Here is a 20065-nt window from a genome sequence, read left to right on the forward strand (position 1 = left end):
ATCTTGTTTGAAATTTCTAAATAACTGAATCATATCCCACTAAACACTCAGTATTTTGCTTCAGATGGCTCCCAGAATTAATCTGACAATATATTATGCTCTCAGTCTACTGAGTAGAGTAAGTTAATATGTTTAAAATAGTTCAAGGGCATCATCATGAATATCCAGACCTGGTACTGCAATAAAACCATGATTATCAGAGGAAACTTTCTGTCAGGTCTACATGGTTTTTCTTTTGTTGCACACCAACATTTTTTTATGCCTTCTTCTTGAAGTCATTGTGCCTGTCTCCTGGAGCCTCGACCCTAACTTTTGTTTTTAATTGCTAAAAATAGGAAACCAAAAAAAAAAAAAAAGCATATTTACTAAGATTGTACTAACAATGAAAGTATATATTCTGAGTTAGGAAATAAGACCTGCCCCTCCGAATTAACTATACAAGGTTCAATACAAGATTTGTATCTTTATGAATTTTTATTTTTGACTGTTCAAATATCTTCAAGTTCTTGATTATTCTGATTCTTCACTTGTGTTCTTGTTAAAAGGAATCATCTGATATTTTGATCTTTGTATAACTGAGATATAACCATAACACCCAGACAATAGAGATTCTAGGTATGTACTATAGCTTTTGAGAAATGACTCCCTTTTTGCCACCATCTATTTTTCCTACAGGTCAAATACCCTTTGGTTATTCTCTAATATTAAGAGTTTAAGTCTTTTTTTTTTAATATTTATTTTTTGGAGTTGCAGTTAAACACAATAACTTTATTTTATTTATTTATATGTGATGGTGAGGATCGAACCCAGGGCCTTGCACATGAGAGGCGAGTGTACTACTGCTGAGCCAAAACCCCAGCCCCAAGAGTTTAAGTCTTAAGATTGCATTTTACCAGTCTTATATGTGACTAATAGTTATCAATCTGATAAATGACTAGAGTTACTTCAGTGGAGTTTTATTTTTCTAATAATTATAGATTTTCTATCTTTAGCAATTAAAAACAAAACTTTTTTATATGTTCAAGAGCCATTTATGATGCCTTTTTGGTGAAGTATCTGTTCATATTCTTTGTCCACTTCTCTATATTATTCTTGTTGGTTTTATTGATTTATACAGGTCCTTTGTTGACCTTTATCCTTTTGTAATAGAAGATTGATTTTTGTCACTCGTATTTTGACTTACATGTTTTCTGCCATACATATTTTTTATATTAGGACAATTGTATTTATTAATGTTTCCTTTAATGGAGGCTAGGACTTTGCCACCTTTAGGCCTCCTCCATTTCAACACTGTATGTATGTACGTTTGTATATATAAAAAGCACATATATATCATATCTATATATGAAAAATATATGTAATATGTATGTGTGTATATTTATATAAATATATAATACTATGTATTATTTAATTTAATAAACATGTTATTATCACATAATTATATATTACTATGCATATATTATAAGCATATATTTTTAAATTCCCATGATTTCCCCCTAGAATTTAAAAATTTTATATTTTACTTTTAAAATCTATCCATTTGCAATTTATTTTGAGATATAAAGTATGCACCTTCTTAAATTTGTAAATACATGGATTTCCTGTTTTCTCAGTACCAGTTTTTACAAAATATGTGTCTTAACCCCCTCGTTTGAAATGCTACATTCTATATACTTAATTGTATTTGACCCATTCTATTTTAATTATTATAACTTTTTAATGGATTTTACCTTCATATCATTATTCTTTTCCCCAGAATTTTCTTTGCTATTCTTGTAGCTTAACTTATACTATATGACATTTAGAGTTAGCTTGTATAATTTTTAAAATGTTACTATTTTTTAAACAGTTTATTTTTATTTATTTTTTTATGTAGTGCTGAGGATCGAACCCAGTGCCTCACGAATATGAGGCAAGTGCTCAACCACTGAGCTACAACCCCAACCCATAAAATGTTACTATTTTTATTGAAATTATATTAACTTTATAGAGTAGTATAGTGAGAACTGACATCTGTACAATATTGAATATGACTGTGTAAGAATGAAGCATCAATTTTCATTTATCCTAAGTTTTCCCTCAATTGTCTCTTAATTGCTGTAAATTATCTTTTATGGTTTGTTTCAACCAGGATTCAAATAATGTTTAGGTATTTCAATTGATTGATGTCACCCTAATCTCTTATAAGTCATATCTCCCTGCTTCCCCAACTGTCACAGCTCTTTCTTACCAGATTTTGCTAAAATTGTACCAATTGTCTTGTGAATTTTCCTATTTTTTGGATCTTCCTGATGGTACCCCTATATCCAATATGTTCATTTGTCCTTATTTTAGCAAGAACACTACATAGGAGATGAAGTATGCTGATCTTTTTTGTGCCTATTCTTCAGAATCATTTTAATTTTTCTTTCAGATAACTCTTCCTTATTTGAGTGTATTCCTAGGGTTTTAATGATCTTACCTCTGTGGAGGGCAATTTGGCAGTATTTGCAAAAATTATAAGTACTTGTGTCTTTTGACCTAGTAATTTAACTTTTAGGAATTTATCCTGCAGAGATAATTGCACACCTGCGAAATGATATGTTTCTGAAGTTACTCATTGCAACATTATTTGTAATATTAAAAGACTGTCATTGTTTAAATAGGAGGCTAATTACATAAATCATGGCACATCTATATAGCGAAATGCTATCAAGCTGATAGCAAATTGGTGCAACCACTATGGAAAGCAGTATGGAGAAAGCTATTTATAGGAAATAGTCTCAGCTTATATTGTTTATAAGACAAAAGAGCATGCATAGAATATACATTACATTATTTTTACTGTAAGAAAAGGGGTAATACAGATGCTGTATATGCATACAATATCGCTAAAAGATAAAATTGATTGGTTTCACCTGGAGAAATTGACTGACAAGGGACAAGGGAGTCTGAGAAAGAGAACCTTTACTGTATGCACACTTTTGTTGTTGTTGTTATTGTTTTGGGTACTGGGGATTGGACTCAGGGAACTTGAACACCAAGCCACATCCCCAGCCCAACTTTGTATTTTATTCAGAGACAGGGTCTCACTGAGTTGCTTAGCTTTTGTTGAGGCTGGCTTTGAATGGGCAATCCTCCTGTCTTAGCCTCCCAAGCTGCTGGGATTACAGGCATGTACCACTGTGCCCAGCTACACTTTTTTATACCCCTTGAATTTGGTACTCCGAATGTTTTACCTATTTAATTGATTTTAATTTTAAAAATATAAGTACTGTAATAAATCAGAAGATAGATAGATATTAATTAATATATTCTATATTTAAACTTGTAGCATTATTTGCCATAAGTAGGATCAGTGTGTTAAAGGAAGTGAGATTTCATCCCAATATTAGGAGTTACCTCATCACTAGTGAGTCAAAGCTGAGAGGAACAGCTGTGCATATGTCTGTGTGCACACACATGGAATTCCCCAGAGTCAGTCTGGCATAGAAAATTCCGCATTAAAGTAACAGAAGTGGAGGGATGATTTCTAAATCTCATATCCAATGGGACCAGCAGGGCCTAGTGAAGTAGAATGGGATTTGAAGGCTTCAGACAAAAGTTCAGATACCCTAAATTGACTTGATTTTGATTTATTAATTTACAAAGCAGGGTTATGTCCATCTACCTGTAGGCCTGTTATAAGAATTAACAATGATTTGCATTTTGTCTACAGAGATGCATGATCCATTATATTATTTTTCCAGTTCTAGAATTCCTTAAAGTAATTTGTTCCTGAGGGAAAAACTGAAGTCAAAGAATGTATTTTATGGGAAGAACTTCTCTTTTCAGTTTGAAACACATACCTTCCTAGAATTTTATTAGCAGTTCTTTAGATAGTCTAGCTCCCAGCTACTCACATGTAGACTCCATAAATGAGAACATGACAGGGGACCCCTCGCCCCTGCATTGGGGTAGCTTTTCTTGCACTTGAATTGAGCTTGACTTTCATTTTTTTTCTTAGTAGGATGATAAAGCTGTCTGATTCAGTGTAAACTCCATGATGCTCATGGCAGTCTGATAGCCATCATTCAGTTATTTTCTGCAGGACTAATTTTCTGTATTTTTAAAAAAGGTTAAGTCAAGAGAACTATTCAATTGTATTCCAGTTTACTTTGAATTCGAATCTATATCTACATGATAGTCTCTGACACATATCCTTGGGTCATTAAAATAGTCTCTGAAATGTCTCTGACACAGCTAGATTTAAATTCTGAGAATGATTAAGATACATAAGAAGCAAACCAAAAGTTAAGAAAAAGAAAAACTGGGGCTGGGGATGTGGCTCAAGCGGTAACGTGCTCGCCTGGCATTCAAGGGGCGCTGGGTTGTGTCCATCGAAATCTAAAAAATAAGTATTAAAAAAATTCTCTCTTCTCTCTCTCTCTCTCTCTCTCTCTCTCTCTCTCTCTCTCTCTCTCTCTCTCTCTCTCTCCCTTTGAAAAAGAAAAAGAAAAACCTTTGCCTGCATTTCATTGTGACTCTTTTGAGATCTTCCAGTGGTTAACTAAGAGGGAGAGCAGTGAATCCTAATAGTATGTCAAGGACCCTGGATGCTGGGTGCTTACAATATAAGACCCATAAACTATGCCTTCCATTCCACCTGTCCAATAATGGGGAAAGCTTTCTACTGGTGTATGAGCTCCGTAAAGGATAGTTTCCTGCCAATGAGGACTGTTAAACTTGAATTAGATTCAGAAGAAAATAATTAAATCCATTTCACTCCTGATCTCTGAAAATAAAGGTGGTCAATTACCATTTTAAGTGCCTCATGGAGAAGTGCAATTCTTCCCCAACTTTTTTTTCCCTCCTCCCCAGCATTAACACTGGCTGACTTCCTTGACACATCTTTCTACACACTTCCTAAAGCTGTTACTCTATTGTAAAAATGCTGTTCTGAAAATTACAGGGAAATATAACCAGAACACTTCCTCAGAACCTTATTATATCAACTTATGTTCCACTTGTTTGCCCATACTCAGAAATAAAAATTACAAGTTGCCTTTTCACAGCAAGGAACAGGATGAGGAAACCAGTTTCTTTTAGAAATTCTCCTATTACAACATTTATAAATAGCATTACCAGGCAGGTATTTTCAGGTAGCATTAGCACAACACTACTCAATGTCAGGGAAATTTCTTATTTTAAATTTATGAGAGATTTTAAAAAGCAAAGGAGTCAAATTATTTTTGACATATTCTTACTTTCATTTTTGCCACAGCCTGTAGTCCTAAAAAAAGAATATTTATAAAACAATGCACGTCACTTAATTTCCTCAGGGTAAAACAGTGTGAGCCATGAGTGTTTTTATGGTTAAGGAAGAGGCATTTCATTTAGATTGGTAGTCTGTATTAGAGAGTCCTTTCTCTTAATGGCTAACACTTCTAGTACAAGGTGAGAAAAAGAATTCTGGAGAAAATCATAATAAGGAATTTTTTTCTGGATTTCTAAGTTAGCATGCATTTTTTAAAAAAAAACATCAAAACAACTGTGTGGAATATAAAATAGTAAAAGAGCATCTGAAAGTTTTAGTCTTCAAAAACTAGCGATAGGACCATCCTATGACCCAGCTATATTATTATATAATCATTTTATATCCAAAAGAATTAGAGTCAGCATGGGATGGGGAGATGGGCAGCCCATGTTTATAACAGTGCAGTTAATAATAGCCAAGATATGGAACCAGCCTAGGTGTCCATCAACAGATGAATGCATAGAGACAATGTGGCATATATTCACAATGGAGTTTTATTCATCCATAAAGAAGAATGAAATTATATCATTTGCAGGAAAAAGGAACAGAACTTGAGAGCATTATAATAAGCAAAAATGAGCCAGACTCAGAAAGTCAAGGGTCATATTTTTCTTTCATATGTGAAAGCTGGAGAGCAAAAAGCAAAAAGCAAAAAAAAAAAAAAAAAAAAAAAAAAACAGGCAGGGGGAATCTCATGAAAATGAAAGGGAAATCAGTGAAGTAGAGGAAAGGGCATGGGGGAAGGAGGAGGTAAGGGAAGGTACAGAGGAACGAAATTGACCAAATTATATCATGTGAATGTAAGAATACATAACAGTGCATCCCACTATTATGTGTAATTACAATGCACCACAAAAACTAATTTTTTGAAAAATTTCTACTCTTCAACTTTGCATACAACAAATGCCCAGTAGGTAGCATGTGACATTGCTGATATTTGACCACTTTGACTTAAAAAAACAACTGTTTCACAAGATTCAAGCTGATCTTAACATCCTTCCATATTTAGTTAATGTCATATTCCCGTTAATCTAAGCCATCATACTGAAAGAGTGCTCATCTTGGGAACATTATGGTCATTAGCCAAAATAAGAAAGTAGTTTTGCATGGCCTCCATAGAAACTGAAGCCAACTGAACCTAAGCATTTCATCTCAGTAGAGTTAAGGAAATGTCCTGAAACCCTCACATGTGATTTTATAATGTAAGGTCACAGGTTACAGACAAGGGAGCAAAATAACAATAGCTGAGGCTAATATTGTGGTGGGGAGAGACAGAGAATTCAAAACAGGATAAGGAAGAGGAAGAGGAGAAAGTAAAAGGGGGAAAGGAAGTAGGGGCAAAAAGCTAGGGGCCTTTATAAATGGAGAAGAAGAAAGATCCTTTATATATGGCCCTGTATACTGCTTTCCTCTACTGGGATGTTATTGTGTTAAAATAGCATATTTGTGGTTCTGAATGTACATTTACAAGACAAACTTAAAACTGACTTGGAAAGCTATGAAAGCCTTTGTGTAAAGATTTTTTTTCTTTTGCTTTGTGCATTAAAATAACCTCTCTGAAAATTTTACTTCATTCCCCAGTCCTCAGGACATACTGACATGTCATATGAATACATGAATGACTGAAGGTAAGTCAGACGACAGCTTCCTCCATTGGCAATATAATTGAGAAGTAACCTTACATCTCGGGATGTATTTTTAGGTTTTCAGAAACAGGGCCAACTTTTTAAAATGTTTTTATATAAGTAACATTTTAATAAAGAACGTTTAGTAAATCTAATTTTTAAAAACTCGGACTGAAAATCTGAATATCTATTTGAAAAACATAGACCTAATACACAAAAGAAAATGCCACAGAGGCAGGATGCTTTTGTCATCCTAGGCACTGGGATGCCTAGTACCTAGCACAGGGACTGGCACATAGTTGGCAAGGATTAGTATTTACTGCATGAGTGAATGGAGTAAATGAAATCCTAGGTCTTGCATGCACATTTGAGTATTTCTCTAATCCATTAAATATCCTTTGTGCGTGAGAAGCTGTTCCACAAAAATCACCCAGTTTCTTACCTACAAAATTAGGAGCTAAACAAGGTGTTTCCCGCATTAACATTCATTTTCTTGTAAACAACCAGGCCAGACAGTGTCTGGGGAAGAGAGCAAAGGGTAGGGATCTCTTAAAACATTAATGGGTAAATTAAGACCATTAATGCCTGGCTTGGTTCCCAAATGGCCTTGGAGGACATGTGACTTTGATTGATGACCTTCACCCATCTTTCTGAAACTACTTCCCGAATTTGGCTTAGGGCTCCTATGTCACTTTTTTTTAGCTCTTCTGACACAAATCCAAAGGAAGTCATTCATTGGCCAAATACTTATTCTCTTCAATTGTGCCAAAGAGAATTATTCATTACCATTTTATGGAAAGCCTAAATCACATTTCCAGGACAATTGGGAACCTGCCAGTTCACTGTGCTTTGTTGACATTGATTTTATTTTCCCCAGTAATCACCTGCTTTAACCAAAGATTCTGAAATTCCAAAGGAGGCACTTTATTATTTGTGATCTCCTGAGAAAAGGGAGTTTGCTTTTTAAATGAAAATATCTTAGGTATAGAAACATAGTTTGTAGGGTTCATGCTACTTATTTTTTTGTTTTTGTCTTAAATACTTGTACTACGGACTATTTGGTTAAGAAACAGTGTTATGAAACGTTGATCTGTTTAGCCTACTTCTAGTTCTGCCTTGTCTAATGCATTAGGTAACCATTAAACATTTATTTAAATTTAAACTAAATTTAAGTTTAAAAAATTTAGTTCCCTAGGAGCACTAGCTAGAATTCAAGTACCTGACAGCCACAAGTAGCTGGTGGCTACATCACTGGACAAACATGTACATGTAACATTTCTGTCATTGCAGAAAGTTTTATTGGGCAGCAAAGATAAGGATTCCTTGACTGAATGTGAGTCATGCTCCTTTGAGCCCTGATTTTGACCTCTGCCCTGGGTCTTCTTATTCAGTTTTCAGTAAGAACACTGCAGGGTCATCTTAGCAAGGCTCTCCCACCCTTGATATCTGATTCCCCATCTTTTTTATCACCCTGGCCTTCCTCCAGCAAGATTCCGGTCAAGTCTGTTTGTACAGAACTCCCCTTGCTACTTAAGTCTCTTTTTAGTCATTTTCCATCCACTGATCTCCATACTTTTCCTTGGCTGGAAATTCCCACTCGTTCTTGTATTTAAAGCTACACCTGACCTCTCCCCAACTGCATGAAATATCCACTGCAGTAGTCCCTCTTGAGTACACTCTTCCGGACCATCTTTAACAAGTGTCGTGAATACTTTTTTCTTTAACAGTGTTGGTCTAATTTTTAAAGGACACAAAGTAACCAAGTACTTTTTATAAATATGTTTTTAGTTGTGGATGGACACAATACCTTTATTTTATTTATTTTTTGTATGTGGTGCTGAGGATCGAACCCACATGTACTAGGTGAGCATTCTACTACTGACGCACAACCCCAGCCACAGTAATCAAGTGTTTTAGGACTGGGGTTGTGGCTCAGTGGTAGAGCAATCGCCTAGCACATGTAAGGTACTGGGTTTGATCCTCAGCACCACATAAAGATAAACAAATAAAGATATTGTGTCCAACTATCACTAAAAAATAAATAATTTTTTAAAAAAGATAAATAAATAAAGGTATTGTGTCCATCTACAAATAAAAATGTTTTTTTTAAGAAGTATTTTAGCTTTTAATTTTAGAAATTACTTATGGCCTAAAGTGAGAAAAGGATTGACCAGATATTTACTAGTCAACCTCCACTTACTAGATTAAAACAATTTTCCATGAAATTATGATCATTATGAAATGTTTTTTGGAGGTTCAGATCCCCTATCCCTAATGGAAAGGTAATGTTACCACCTAGGGAGACTTCCAGGAAAACTCAAAGCTTCTTGGAAGCTTCAGACATTGCCAAGGAAGGCAGACTTTTCTTCTAAGTCACAGTTCATCTTCATTCCAATAACCTTTCTGTCAGTGTTGAGGAATCCAGACTTAATATATTAAACTTCTAACAAAGCACTTTAGAAATTCTGGGGAATTTTGCCACAACAAAATTTTCCTTGGTTGTGCTCCAATATTTCCAGGACTAGATTTGTCGGTCCCTAAATGAGCAGGCCATCAGGCCCAACTTTCCTCTTGGATGCATGCAAAAATACTCAAGAAATTTAGATCTGTAGCACAGCCAGGTCAGTGCAAGTGGCCATATGACTAGTAACTCCCAGCTACAGTTTACCCAAATAACTTTGAGGTATCAGTGGTACACTAGTAATTCAACCAATAATCAAGGAGTAGTTAGTGAATAAGAAAAGGCTAGTTTTTGAGTTCTTTCTTACTCTGACCCTTGGATTATCTCATTAAAAATAATATTTTTCAAAGAAAAATGTCTAGCTTTAAGGATTTAAAAAATCAGATGAAGGATAATTTTTTTTTAAGGTTACAATCTTGACTTTCATACAAATATAAAATGACTACATGTTAAAATTTCATTTAGCTCATTAATTGAGCATTAATTAATGAGAGAACCTGCAAGATATTATGACCAATTTGGGAGATAATTCACAAAGCAGACCCATATACATTAGGAATACCAAAATACATTTGCTGAGTAGATGCAAAACTGGTCAGTACCCAGAGAGAAATAATCAGTTACATGCTACTCCATCATGCATATATGCTGTGTATTTTTATGCTCAAGAGACATTTACATCACTGTCAGTCTTCTACAACTTAGAGTTGTCCAAAATTCCAAGAAACGTCCAAAGCAACAGAGTCAGATAGCCTGGAAATGTATGTTTTAGATTATGTAACATTTTCCCTACAAGACATCTACTTATCGTCTTGGACTCTTTCTTTATATATATATTTTTTTTCTGGCAAATGAACTTTCTGTAAGTTCTGTAAGTTTGTCCATGATTCTGTCCTTTTGATTTATCTGACATTTTCCCAAGTTGACCTTGTTTGAGAGATACCTGAAGAGCTCCCCTCTTCTCCATTCAATAGTATAGGAAAAAGAGCATAGGCATGTATCTACTGAAAACTACAAATCATGAAAAGGGTCACAGTGACCTTGCTGGGTGGGCAGAGAGAGACAAAAGAAAAGGAAGCTAGGTTTAAACTTTGTACCATAGAGAGATTCAGACTTTACCTCTGAGGGTTTGATAATTGAGTCTGATAACAGACAAACAATAGATTAACAGGAGAAAGCCCTTAACAAAATTTGTAAATGTGAATAAGCATGATTGAGCTTAACCCTAACCCTAAACGTAATCTTAAATCTCTTTGTAAGGAAGAGAGAATTGGGGAATGTAGGCTGTTTAGAGGAGTCATACATGATCTTGGGAGAAATGCATCGACCTGAGAAATAGCAATTAGCTTGTCAGTGATTCCTTTTGGGATTTGAAAGAGACTGAGAGATAATATGTTATGATAAAGTCTGTCCAGATATGGTTACATTCCTCAGCCTTCTTTCCTGAGACTCTGAAATTTCAGAGAGAAAGTGTTTAGGGCAGATGTGGGAACCTAAGAATAAAGCCTGTTCCAGCAACAGTGCCCTCCAAGGACATTTAAATTAAAATAAACAGCAGGACTGGGATTGTGGCTCAGCAGGAGAGCGCTCACCTGGCTGGACAGTTTGATCCTCGGCACCACATTAAAAATAAATAAATAAATAAATAAATAAATAAATAAAGGCATTGTCTTGTGCCCATCTACACCTAAAAAATAAATATTAAAATAATAATAATTAAAATAAAATAAAATAAACACCATAACAGGGTACCATATTCTGGGTATTGTTTTCTAAGATATTAACAATCACAGAATTAAGCCCTTTTTGTAATTCCTTATTTCCTTGGTTCTGGTTTTAACAGATATCTCTATTTAATAACAGCTTTTGGGGGGAGAAAGAAAATTTTAAAGGGAAAAAAATGTACATTTCTTTAAAAAAAATAATAGTGGACTGTATTTATTCATACCATGGCATATTGCCCTTACAGTAAGTAAAGATTTAAATCTAAGCCTTCACATTCCTCTGAATCACTTCTGATCATCACTTATCATGCATATCACAGGATCATTTTACAATGCAGGTTTTGATTGAAACCTTTTTAGTGCTTTTTGATGGAAAGAATCATACATAACGCATTTCAAAGAATTTTGGAATTCTCTACATTTCCACTTGATTATTTGAGTAGTCTATCCCCACATTCCTACCCTGCACATACACTCCAGCTTAATTATATACCTAAAATTTTACAGGTAATTTTGAAACTTAGGAAGTTTTCAACAATTTTTCACCTACTGAAGTCTGTAGCATAGCATACACACATATCTTTCCTGCCTTTGAAAGCAACAGGATTTATTCTGAGAGATTTGGCAAATCTCTCTGCTTTTAGCTGTACTGCTTGGTATCCAACAAACAGTTCTTTTGTATATCCCAAGGACAAAAGATTTATCTACTTGAACAGATTTATCTGTTTGCACATGTCTTCTATTCTTGGGTCTTTTGTAAAGCATTTGGTTGTTGTTTTGAAGAAAATTGGTTTGTTCGTTCTATGAGTGATGGATATTTTCTTCACTTACAGTACATTTATATCCTCCAGTGCCCTTTCTGTTCTTGTCTACATACCCAGAATGCCCTATTGAGGACAATTCCAGATTCAAGTTTAAGGAAAAACTCAGCTATGAGAGGCAGCACCCGTGGTAGAAATAAGTCCACTGAGGGAACAAAAATTAATAAGTAACTTCAAGTTCACACTTGCCCCAGCTGTGACACCTGCATAAGAAATGACAGCTGTGTCACAGCTTGGCTCTCTGCCTGAGGACTGGCTGCTTTCTTTGGATAATGATTATAAGATTTATTCCAGTTTCAAAATAGTTAAAATTGAGGTAGACAAAGAACACAATACATGTTTCATGAAAAATTGCTAAATTACAGATTACTAAAATACAGATTCTTTTTTTTTTTTTCATAAGATAGTGCCTTTTCTGTTTTTGGACAATTTTTTTCCTCAAATTTCCAGCTTTATTGCTGTTGATCTAATTTAAGTCTTTCTCTTAGAAAGTCAGGAAACAAAGGCTTAGAGATTTCAACTTCTTGCAAATGTTCCTGTGAAGCTAATACTAAGCAGAATTAGAACAGTGTTTCCCAAAAACTCAGTTTCCCAAACACTCAGTAAAATTTTTACCAATCTGTGGCAAAGTGTGGGAGGGGGGAAAGAATAGTGAAATTAATTAATTTAAATATATTAGTTTTAAAGGAATGTCATTTTCGTTTTGAAATGTTTATTCTTTCATGTGATTGTAAGAGACTTGTTGTTGTTGTTGTTGAGGTTTTGCTATGGCTATTGTTGGTTTGTTTTTGCCCCCACTCCAGTGTGTTCATAATCAATAGAAATTTAGCAACCTGTGTTGCTTTCCCTCAATATTTTTAAGATATTAAAAATAATTACTAATCCTCTCCATGCAAAAGTCTGAAAATTAACAGACGAAAGGACTTACTTCTAAGACAGGGTTCTCTGTGTTAAGCTCTCATTCTTGTATTTTCCCCCCAAAGGAAGGGACATTTTTCAGCCAGTTTCTCAGCTGTTGGGAGCACCTCCACCTTTTCTTCAACTTACAACTATGACAACATTTTTTTAAATTTGAAAGAATTGAATTATTAAAAAATCAATAAGATGCATTTATGAATAAATGGGTTTTTTTTTTCTTTGCAGTACTGAGAATCAAACCTAGGACCTTGTGCATGCAAGGCAAGTGTTCTACCATGGAGTTTCATCCCCAGCATCAATCTCCTTATAAATAAAATTAATTCCCAAAGATATTTTTTTGAAGTATCTTTTTTATTATGCTGGTTTTAGTCTTGTGATTTCTTGTACTTCGATATTACAAGAAGATTTATTTCCCTGGTTTAGTGAAGTGTTTTCTAAAATAATATACACTTACACACATGCACACAATCAACCCCTACCACTGGCATCAGGGAGGAAAAATGCAAGAATTAGTGGTAGTTTATTCATAGCTCAATTACTTTTTCCTTTTTCTTCTACTGCAGCACGATCTTACTCCTATTCTAGTGCTGCAGTCCCTTGTGATTTTTATAAAAAGGCATTTTATTCACTTGCTTGAAAATAACAAATCTCCAGCGTAAGTCTCCATGTGAGAGAAGCTCATTTGAGAATGTATTGATTATTATGATTAATCGTGAGGCCCTGGCATTTTGTAGATTGATGTTAATACAGTAATGTTTGAGTGCCACTTTTGTGACTGTTCAAGGTGGTGTACCTGTTGTTAATCATCAAATGTTCAGCCATTGTTTTGTGCCAGTGCTGGTGACAATACCACTTTGTCCAGTGGGAAAGTTGGCCTCACACTCAATGAGGAAACACTTTATCAAAGGGGAAAAAAATGGAAATGAGCCACTACCTATGGCTTCAGATTAAATTAACCTCAAGAACTCAGAAGCTTCAGTGACTCCTATGCAGCATCTTGTGCTTTAATATCTGTGCTGTATTAATGCAAAAAATATTGATTTGGCACCTACTATGTATAATGCAGTATGTCCTTATTCCGATTAACCTAAGATATAAAAGATGAATACCTTCTATTTTTTGCCCTCAATAAACCTAGGAAAGGAGATGATGCATATATAGAATTATCTTTAACAGCAGGAAGCAGTGGTGTATGCTGTTGCAGACATAGAGATTAAAAAAAAATGTGGTGAGATATCAGAGGAAGGGGAAGTTGCAGTTTTACCTGAAGGGCCAGGAGAGTATTCATGAAGGAGGTAAAATTGGAATAGAATCTCGAGGAATGTTTAGGATTTGAACATATGGAACTGGGTTGGGGTAATTTTAGGGAGGAAAAAAAAGCCTACATAAACCAGCAACAAGAGAGAGAAATACTGAGATATGTTTTGCACAGAGGGGTCTCACTAGAGTTGCAGGATCCATGAACAAGAGTCGTGGGTAGAAAGTTATGGTGGGTCACAGTGCAAAGGAGGCTCAAGACTGAGAGAGATTGTGAGGTTTGGTAAATAAGGTAATAAGCTGGCCATAGGGCATCGAGACAGTTTGATCTGAAGGCAATTGATACGTTGGAGTGAAGAGGATAGTAAGCAAGGATTCAAAGAATGACTGGGAACCAGTAGCATAGTCTTTGAGAATGCATTGGGAACAAGAATCACTGTTTTGGCCATGGGCTGAATAGGGAGAGACACCAGGGATGCAGTATGGAATAAATGTTCACAATCCACTGAACACGAGGGGGAAAGAGACGCAGAAGAGTCAAAGACTGATATTGTAAGGAAATAGGTGAGTTTGATTAATAAGATAAGGGGTCCTGTGTAAGCTATCTTGTATGCAAAGAATCCACAAGAGTTGAAGAATAAATAGCCCATGAACAATTAGCAATGTACATCAGAAATAAATATAAAAATAAAACCAGAAATGGAATTTTACTTTTTGGGGGGAGGCAGATAATCTGAATGGATATCATAGTTGAAGTATCTTTGTTTTCGGTGGTTTATTACTTTCCATGGCTTACTACTGAGAAGAGAAGAAATCAAGGCCAGAGTTAGATTCATGGGAACGTCTACACTAACAAGGGAGAGCATGGAAAGGAAACCCCACCCCTCACCAAAAAAAGACCTCCAAGCAATCAGGAGTAATCACAGGCAACAGAGGTGCAGAGAGCCAGCAACCAGGTGTGGGTAGGTAGGCTCAGAAGGGCTGTGCCCGGCTAGCAGAGGTAATTTTGCTGAAATCTACAAATTTGGCCTTTAATGGAGGAAGGCTTACTTAACTATGGCCAAAAACATACATTTCCAAAGCTGAGTTCTTTCAATATTTACCAAAATGTTCCCTGGCATGAACTGCTACTGCTATTTCACAGCCACAGGCTCCAAATACCCTAGCAGAACATGTTGTCAGTGGACACTGCTGCTTACTGCCCTGGAAGAGCCCTCGCTCACAAACATAATGGGTGCTTTTCCTAGGAGTTCTCTAGAAGCCCAAAGACACTTTAGGGGTTTGGGCTTCACTATCCTCCCCGCCCTGCTAAAGGAAAAACTGCACGGCCGCAGGTCCAGCAAACACTGCTTCTTTTTGCATCTGGACCATCTGCTGTAGACCAAGGGTTCTTCATCTGAGGCCATTGAATATCCTGGCCAGATATAATTTTCAGTTATCCATGTGTATGCATGTTTCTGAAAGGTTGATTTACCCTTCTCCTAGTTCTTAAAAGACTTATTTTCTTAAAAAGGTAAGAACCAGTATAATACATTTTATACTTGGGCACAATGATGTGAGTTTCCTGAGGACAAAAGCCTGTTTCTATGTATTTTCATATGTTGGTGTTACCTCTGTGATCTTGGCTGAATTCATAGATAATGGTGCTATATTAGATGGGCCAACAGCAATGATAAAATACTCATCTTAGTTCTATAGCCTCCTTTTTGACTTGGCAACTATGCCTACAAAATGTATTTTCTCATAATAATGTTCACCATTAGTAAAACTTGTAGCTTAAAATCAGTAGTTCACACATTTTTTTGTAAAATAGTTTTGTGAGGTAGGGACTTTCCAAGTTTTTAGAGAATGCACATGACTTGTTGAAGGCTATGCAGCATGATATCAGACCTGGGACTTAAATCCAAGTCTTGTTCTCCAAGTTGCATATCTTTCTGTTTATCCAAACACTGGAGAAGGAGTTTACTTTAGTGGTTGAGGCACTGTCAAGTGATTTAAGCTCTAGTCCTGGCTCTCCAACTTCATATGACATTGCCAAGTTCCTAACATCTCTAAGATTGCATTTCCATTTATAAAATAGGGGCAGTAAGAATTCCTTCTTAAAGGGCAATTATAAAGTTTAAATAAGATATATTCTGTAAGTATGTGGAAAATGTTAGCTATGATTATCTCATGATGTTTCATTTGTAAATAAAAATGCCTATAAACATATGATAGGCCTACCTTTGTTTTCTGGCATGTATTAATTGGTCATTGATTGGGATATTTTTGGTTTTTATGAAGAAAATATTTTTAATAGCCTGAAATATGAGCTGTCCTAACAGTAGTAGTTTCTAAATAGCTGTATTATTGACTAACAGAAACAACTGTCATATAATGAATTTAGTTTCTTTGTTTTGTACTAGATAATGAGTAGTGTTAAATGAGTAATGAGGCCTAGGTTTGGCCTTTCAGCAAAGATGGTATAGTGTAGTGATTAAGATGATGGGCTTTTGAATCTGACTGGATTTGAATTCTTCTAAGTAGCATTACAATCTATGCACTAAATACTAGATATGTCTTAAGTCCTTTTATAACTTACAGGAGGACTTGTCAAATTTCCTCCTGAACCTATTCTATTTCTATCTGGTCCTGGAATTTTCTGGAGCACAAAAAGAAGTGAGAATGCTCCAGCAGCTGCAGCCTTCCAATGGTGGTAGGCTCTTAAGACCTGGCTTCTGTCCCAGGGCTGCATGAGCTACATAGCTTGCCTTGCCCCAGTAGCAGCCACTCCATTAGCAGCAGGGGTTGTAAGAGTCCATATTGACTCATGCCTTCATATACAAGCCAGAATTATTCAAATCTAAATACAAAAGCAGGAAGGGAAGGGTTAGGGGAGAGGACCTTGGAAAAAATAAATAAATAGATGCTTCTAACTCGAAAATATGAAGAACTTATAAATTGACCAGGCAGTTCTCTGAAATTAGAATTTCAAACATTATAGGACTAATTGGGATCTTCTGACGCAAAACCCTGTTGGAAATTAACTATTCTTCAGTTAAATGTGTATGGACTCTCTTATTTGATTAATGGAGGAGACTGTTAATGCCGAGTCCTAATTAAAATGCAGTTTTCCTAATGTGTTTATTCAGTGGCAGTTTATGTGTTATTTTAATGATGAGTTTCAAAATTGAACAAGAGTAAATAAGTTACTTAATTATTTGAATAAACAGTTTTGCTTTCCAGATGCCTGCAGTGACCGAGTGGGAGAATACAAGGAAAAGGGGGGATCCTGTCCCCAGTGTGTACTGGTCAGGCTATTGGTGGAGAGACAGGGCTGCTAGAATACTGGCATGTTGAGAGGCAAAAATGAAACTCAGAAGGATCGGGGAATGATGTTTTCTTTTCCCAAGGGAAAATGGGACCTTGATGCCCTTCTGTTTGGTTCTAGAATTGTCTAATCCTGATAGTTAGAAATGCTCATTTCAAAAACAACCACCAATTGGTTAGTATAAGCTGAAATGGTAACATAAGCCTGAGTATAAAAGGACCATTTTGTAGCAAGAATTCAACTTCATTCTCAACTTTGGCTAGAGGTTCCTCCCTGCCCAAAGATTGTCACTGAAAACAGTAACCTCATAGGGAACCAGCATGTGAGGAACAATTCACAGGCTTGTGTTGAGCAACCTGGGCAGAATAAACTGAGACTTGTGGCATGGGTGTGTCTAACCTCTTTTTATCAACTGATAACATAGTTGTAAGGTGTATTAATTTAATAAATTGTAATAAATGGGTAAAGCAACATTTTCAAATGCCTAATTTCACTAGTTCATCTCAAGCCCTGTAAACATCTTTGGAATTTCATTACCCTTGTGGTAGAACTATGTACCTTATTAGAAGCTAGGGTAAGTTGGTTCAAAATCATGATCAAAATATGTGGTGAGGCTATGAAGTTATTTTATTTATTTATTTATTTTTTAAAGAGAGAGTGAGAGAGGAGAGAGAGAGAATTTTTAATACTTATTTTTAGTTCTCAGCAGACACAACATCTTTGTTGGTATGTGGTGCTGAGGATTGAACCCGGGCAGTACGCATACCAGGCGAGTGCGCTACCGCTTGAGCCACATCTCCAGCCCGCTATGAAGTTATTAAACTAGCCTCACCAAGCATGACTTTAGAATTACTTGTATATGTATTTTTACTTACTCTAAACTTCATGAAGGTGAGAATCATGGTTATCTTGTTCCTGAAAAAATCCTCAGAACTTAGCAATGTTATTTGTTTATTTGAATATTAATTGAATCATTAGAGGTAGGACTTTTGAGGTTGGGGGATTAACTTGGTGGTGGAGCGTGTTGCTTGGCATGCATGAGGTCCTGGATTCAATTTCCAGCACCAAAAAAAGAATAAAGAAAAAGGAGGACTTTCCCACACATCCTTAATTTGTTTTAGAGTATTAATATTATGTATGTTTAGAAATGTTTGGTTCACTTCACAAATTTTCCAAGAAATAATCTCTTATATATTTACTTTATACTCTATAGCTTTGAGATAACTGGCAATTAATATGCAAATTATTGGTTTTTTAGGCTTGAACCTATTCCAGTATGGCTTTCCTTGGACTATTCTCTTTGCTGGTTCTATACAGTATGGTGGTAGGGGCCACTTTCTCTGAAGATACCATTGCTGAGTTGTCAGTGAATATGTATAACCATCTTCGAGTCACTGGGGAAGATGAAAATATTCTCTTCTCTCCATTGAGTATTGCTCTTGCCATGGGAATGATGGAACTTGGCGCTCAGGGGTCCACTCTAAAGGAAATCCGCCATTCAATGGGATATGACAACCTGAAAAATGGTAAGTGTGCTTGAGTTTGACTTCTCAGGATGGTTTGGCTTTAACTTTGAACTCAGTTATGTTGTCCTATGTCAGAGGCAGCAATGTTTACTCAGGGCAAGAAATGATCTTATGAGATGACATGGCCAACTTGAAGGATTAAGAAGAGAGAAAGGTTAATTTGCTAATTCCTGACTCCATCTTGGCTGAGTGAATCTAGGGAAATTATTTCTTTTCAAAATGATTATCATTTCAAAAAACCTCAAAGTGATATAAACAAAAACAAAAAATAATTCTGGAGTTTCCTATCTAAAAAGGCCTGTATTTACAATTATGATACAAATGAATGCAAAATGACAACTGTAATAAGTGCGATGAAGGCAACTTGGTTTTCTGAGAATATCAGAAATTTTTGCTTAAAATCAACTTTATACTTACTGTATAAATAACAATATTTTTTTGAAATACTCTACTATTATTAAACATATATGTATTAGAGAAAATTTCTAGCCAAAAGATATTTTATAGTCATTTTGATATGATGTATGATGTCTACTGTAAGTTTTCTAGTGTATATATGAATTAATTCATTAAAAAGTTAAGAACGAGGGGCTGGGGTTGTAGTTCAGTGGTAGAGCGCTTGCCTAGCACTGGTGAGGCACTGTGTTTGATCCTCAGCACCACATAAAAATAAATAAAATAAAGGTTTTTTTTTTTTTTTTTTAAAGAAAGTTAAGAACTAAAACAATTTCTAATGGATTTTCTAGTTACAAGATTTAAAAAGTCCTATGAGAGTAAAATTTAAAGGAATATCATGAATTTTAAACTAGATAATTAAACTTAGTGCTTCCTGATAATTTCAAAATAAAATAAGACTCATTTAATGAGAGTAACCTGAGTACTTTGAGACAGAACTTAAAAAAAAAACAACACTCTTACTTTGTAGATTCTAGCAAGATAATGAAATATAAAATAATATCAGTTGAGAATAGTAAGCTGCAAAAAGTTAATTTGAACATCCAGAACTGCCATAAGCATTGGAACTACTTTACCATTGCCAATGTAGAGAGTATCCTGTTTTTTCCTTGGGTCCCTGTTCTCCTAATGTCCTTTGCTGGGTTGTAATGTTCTTTCACTATCCTTGATCTTTTGCCATGTTTGTTCCACTA

At 35.4% G+C, this 20065-nt stretch overlaps 1 protein-coding gene across 2 annotated transcripts in view; it reads left to right on the forward strand.

The window, feature by feature from the left end:
* Nucleotides 1-20065, forward strand: part of Serpini1 (serpin family I member 1) — an 81569-nt gene that overhangs the window by 28992 nt on the left and 32512 nt on the right. For both annotated transcript variants that reach the window (XM_026403653.2, XM_026403652.2), the window contains exon 2: nt 18650-18917. In XM_026403653.2, the coding sequence (XP_026259438.1) occupies nt 18668-18917 (250 nt within the window). In that variant the 5' untranslated portion in view covers nt 18650-18667. The remainder of the gene's footprint in view (nt 1-18649; nt 18918-20065) is intronic.

The sequence above is a fragment of the Urocitellus parryii genome, chromosome 2 (genome assembly GCF_045843805.1).
Source record: "Urocitellus parryii isolate mUroPar1 chromosome 2, mUroPar1.hap1, whole genome shotgun sequence".
In the NCBI taxonomy this organism is placed as follows: Eukaryota; Metazoa; Chordata; class Mammalia; order Rodentia; family Sciuridae; genus Urocitellus; species Urocitellus parryii.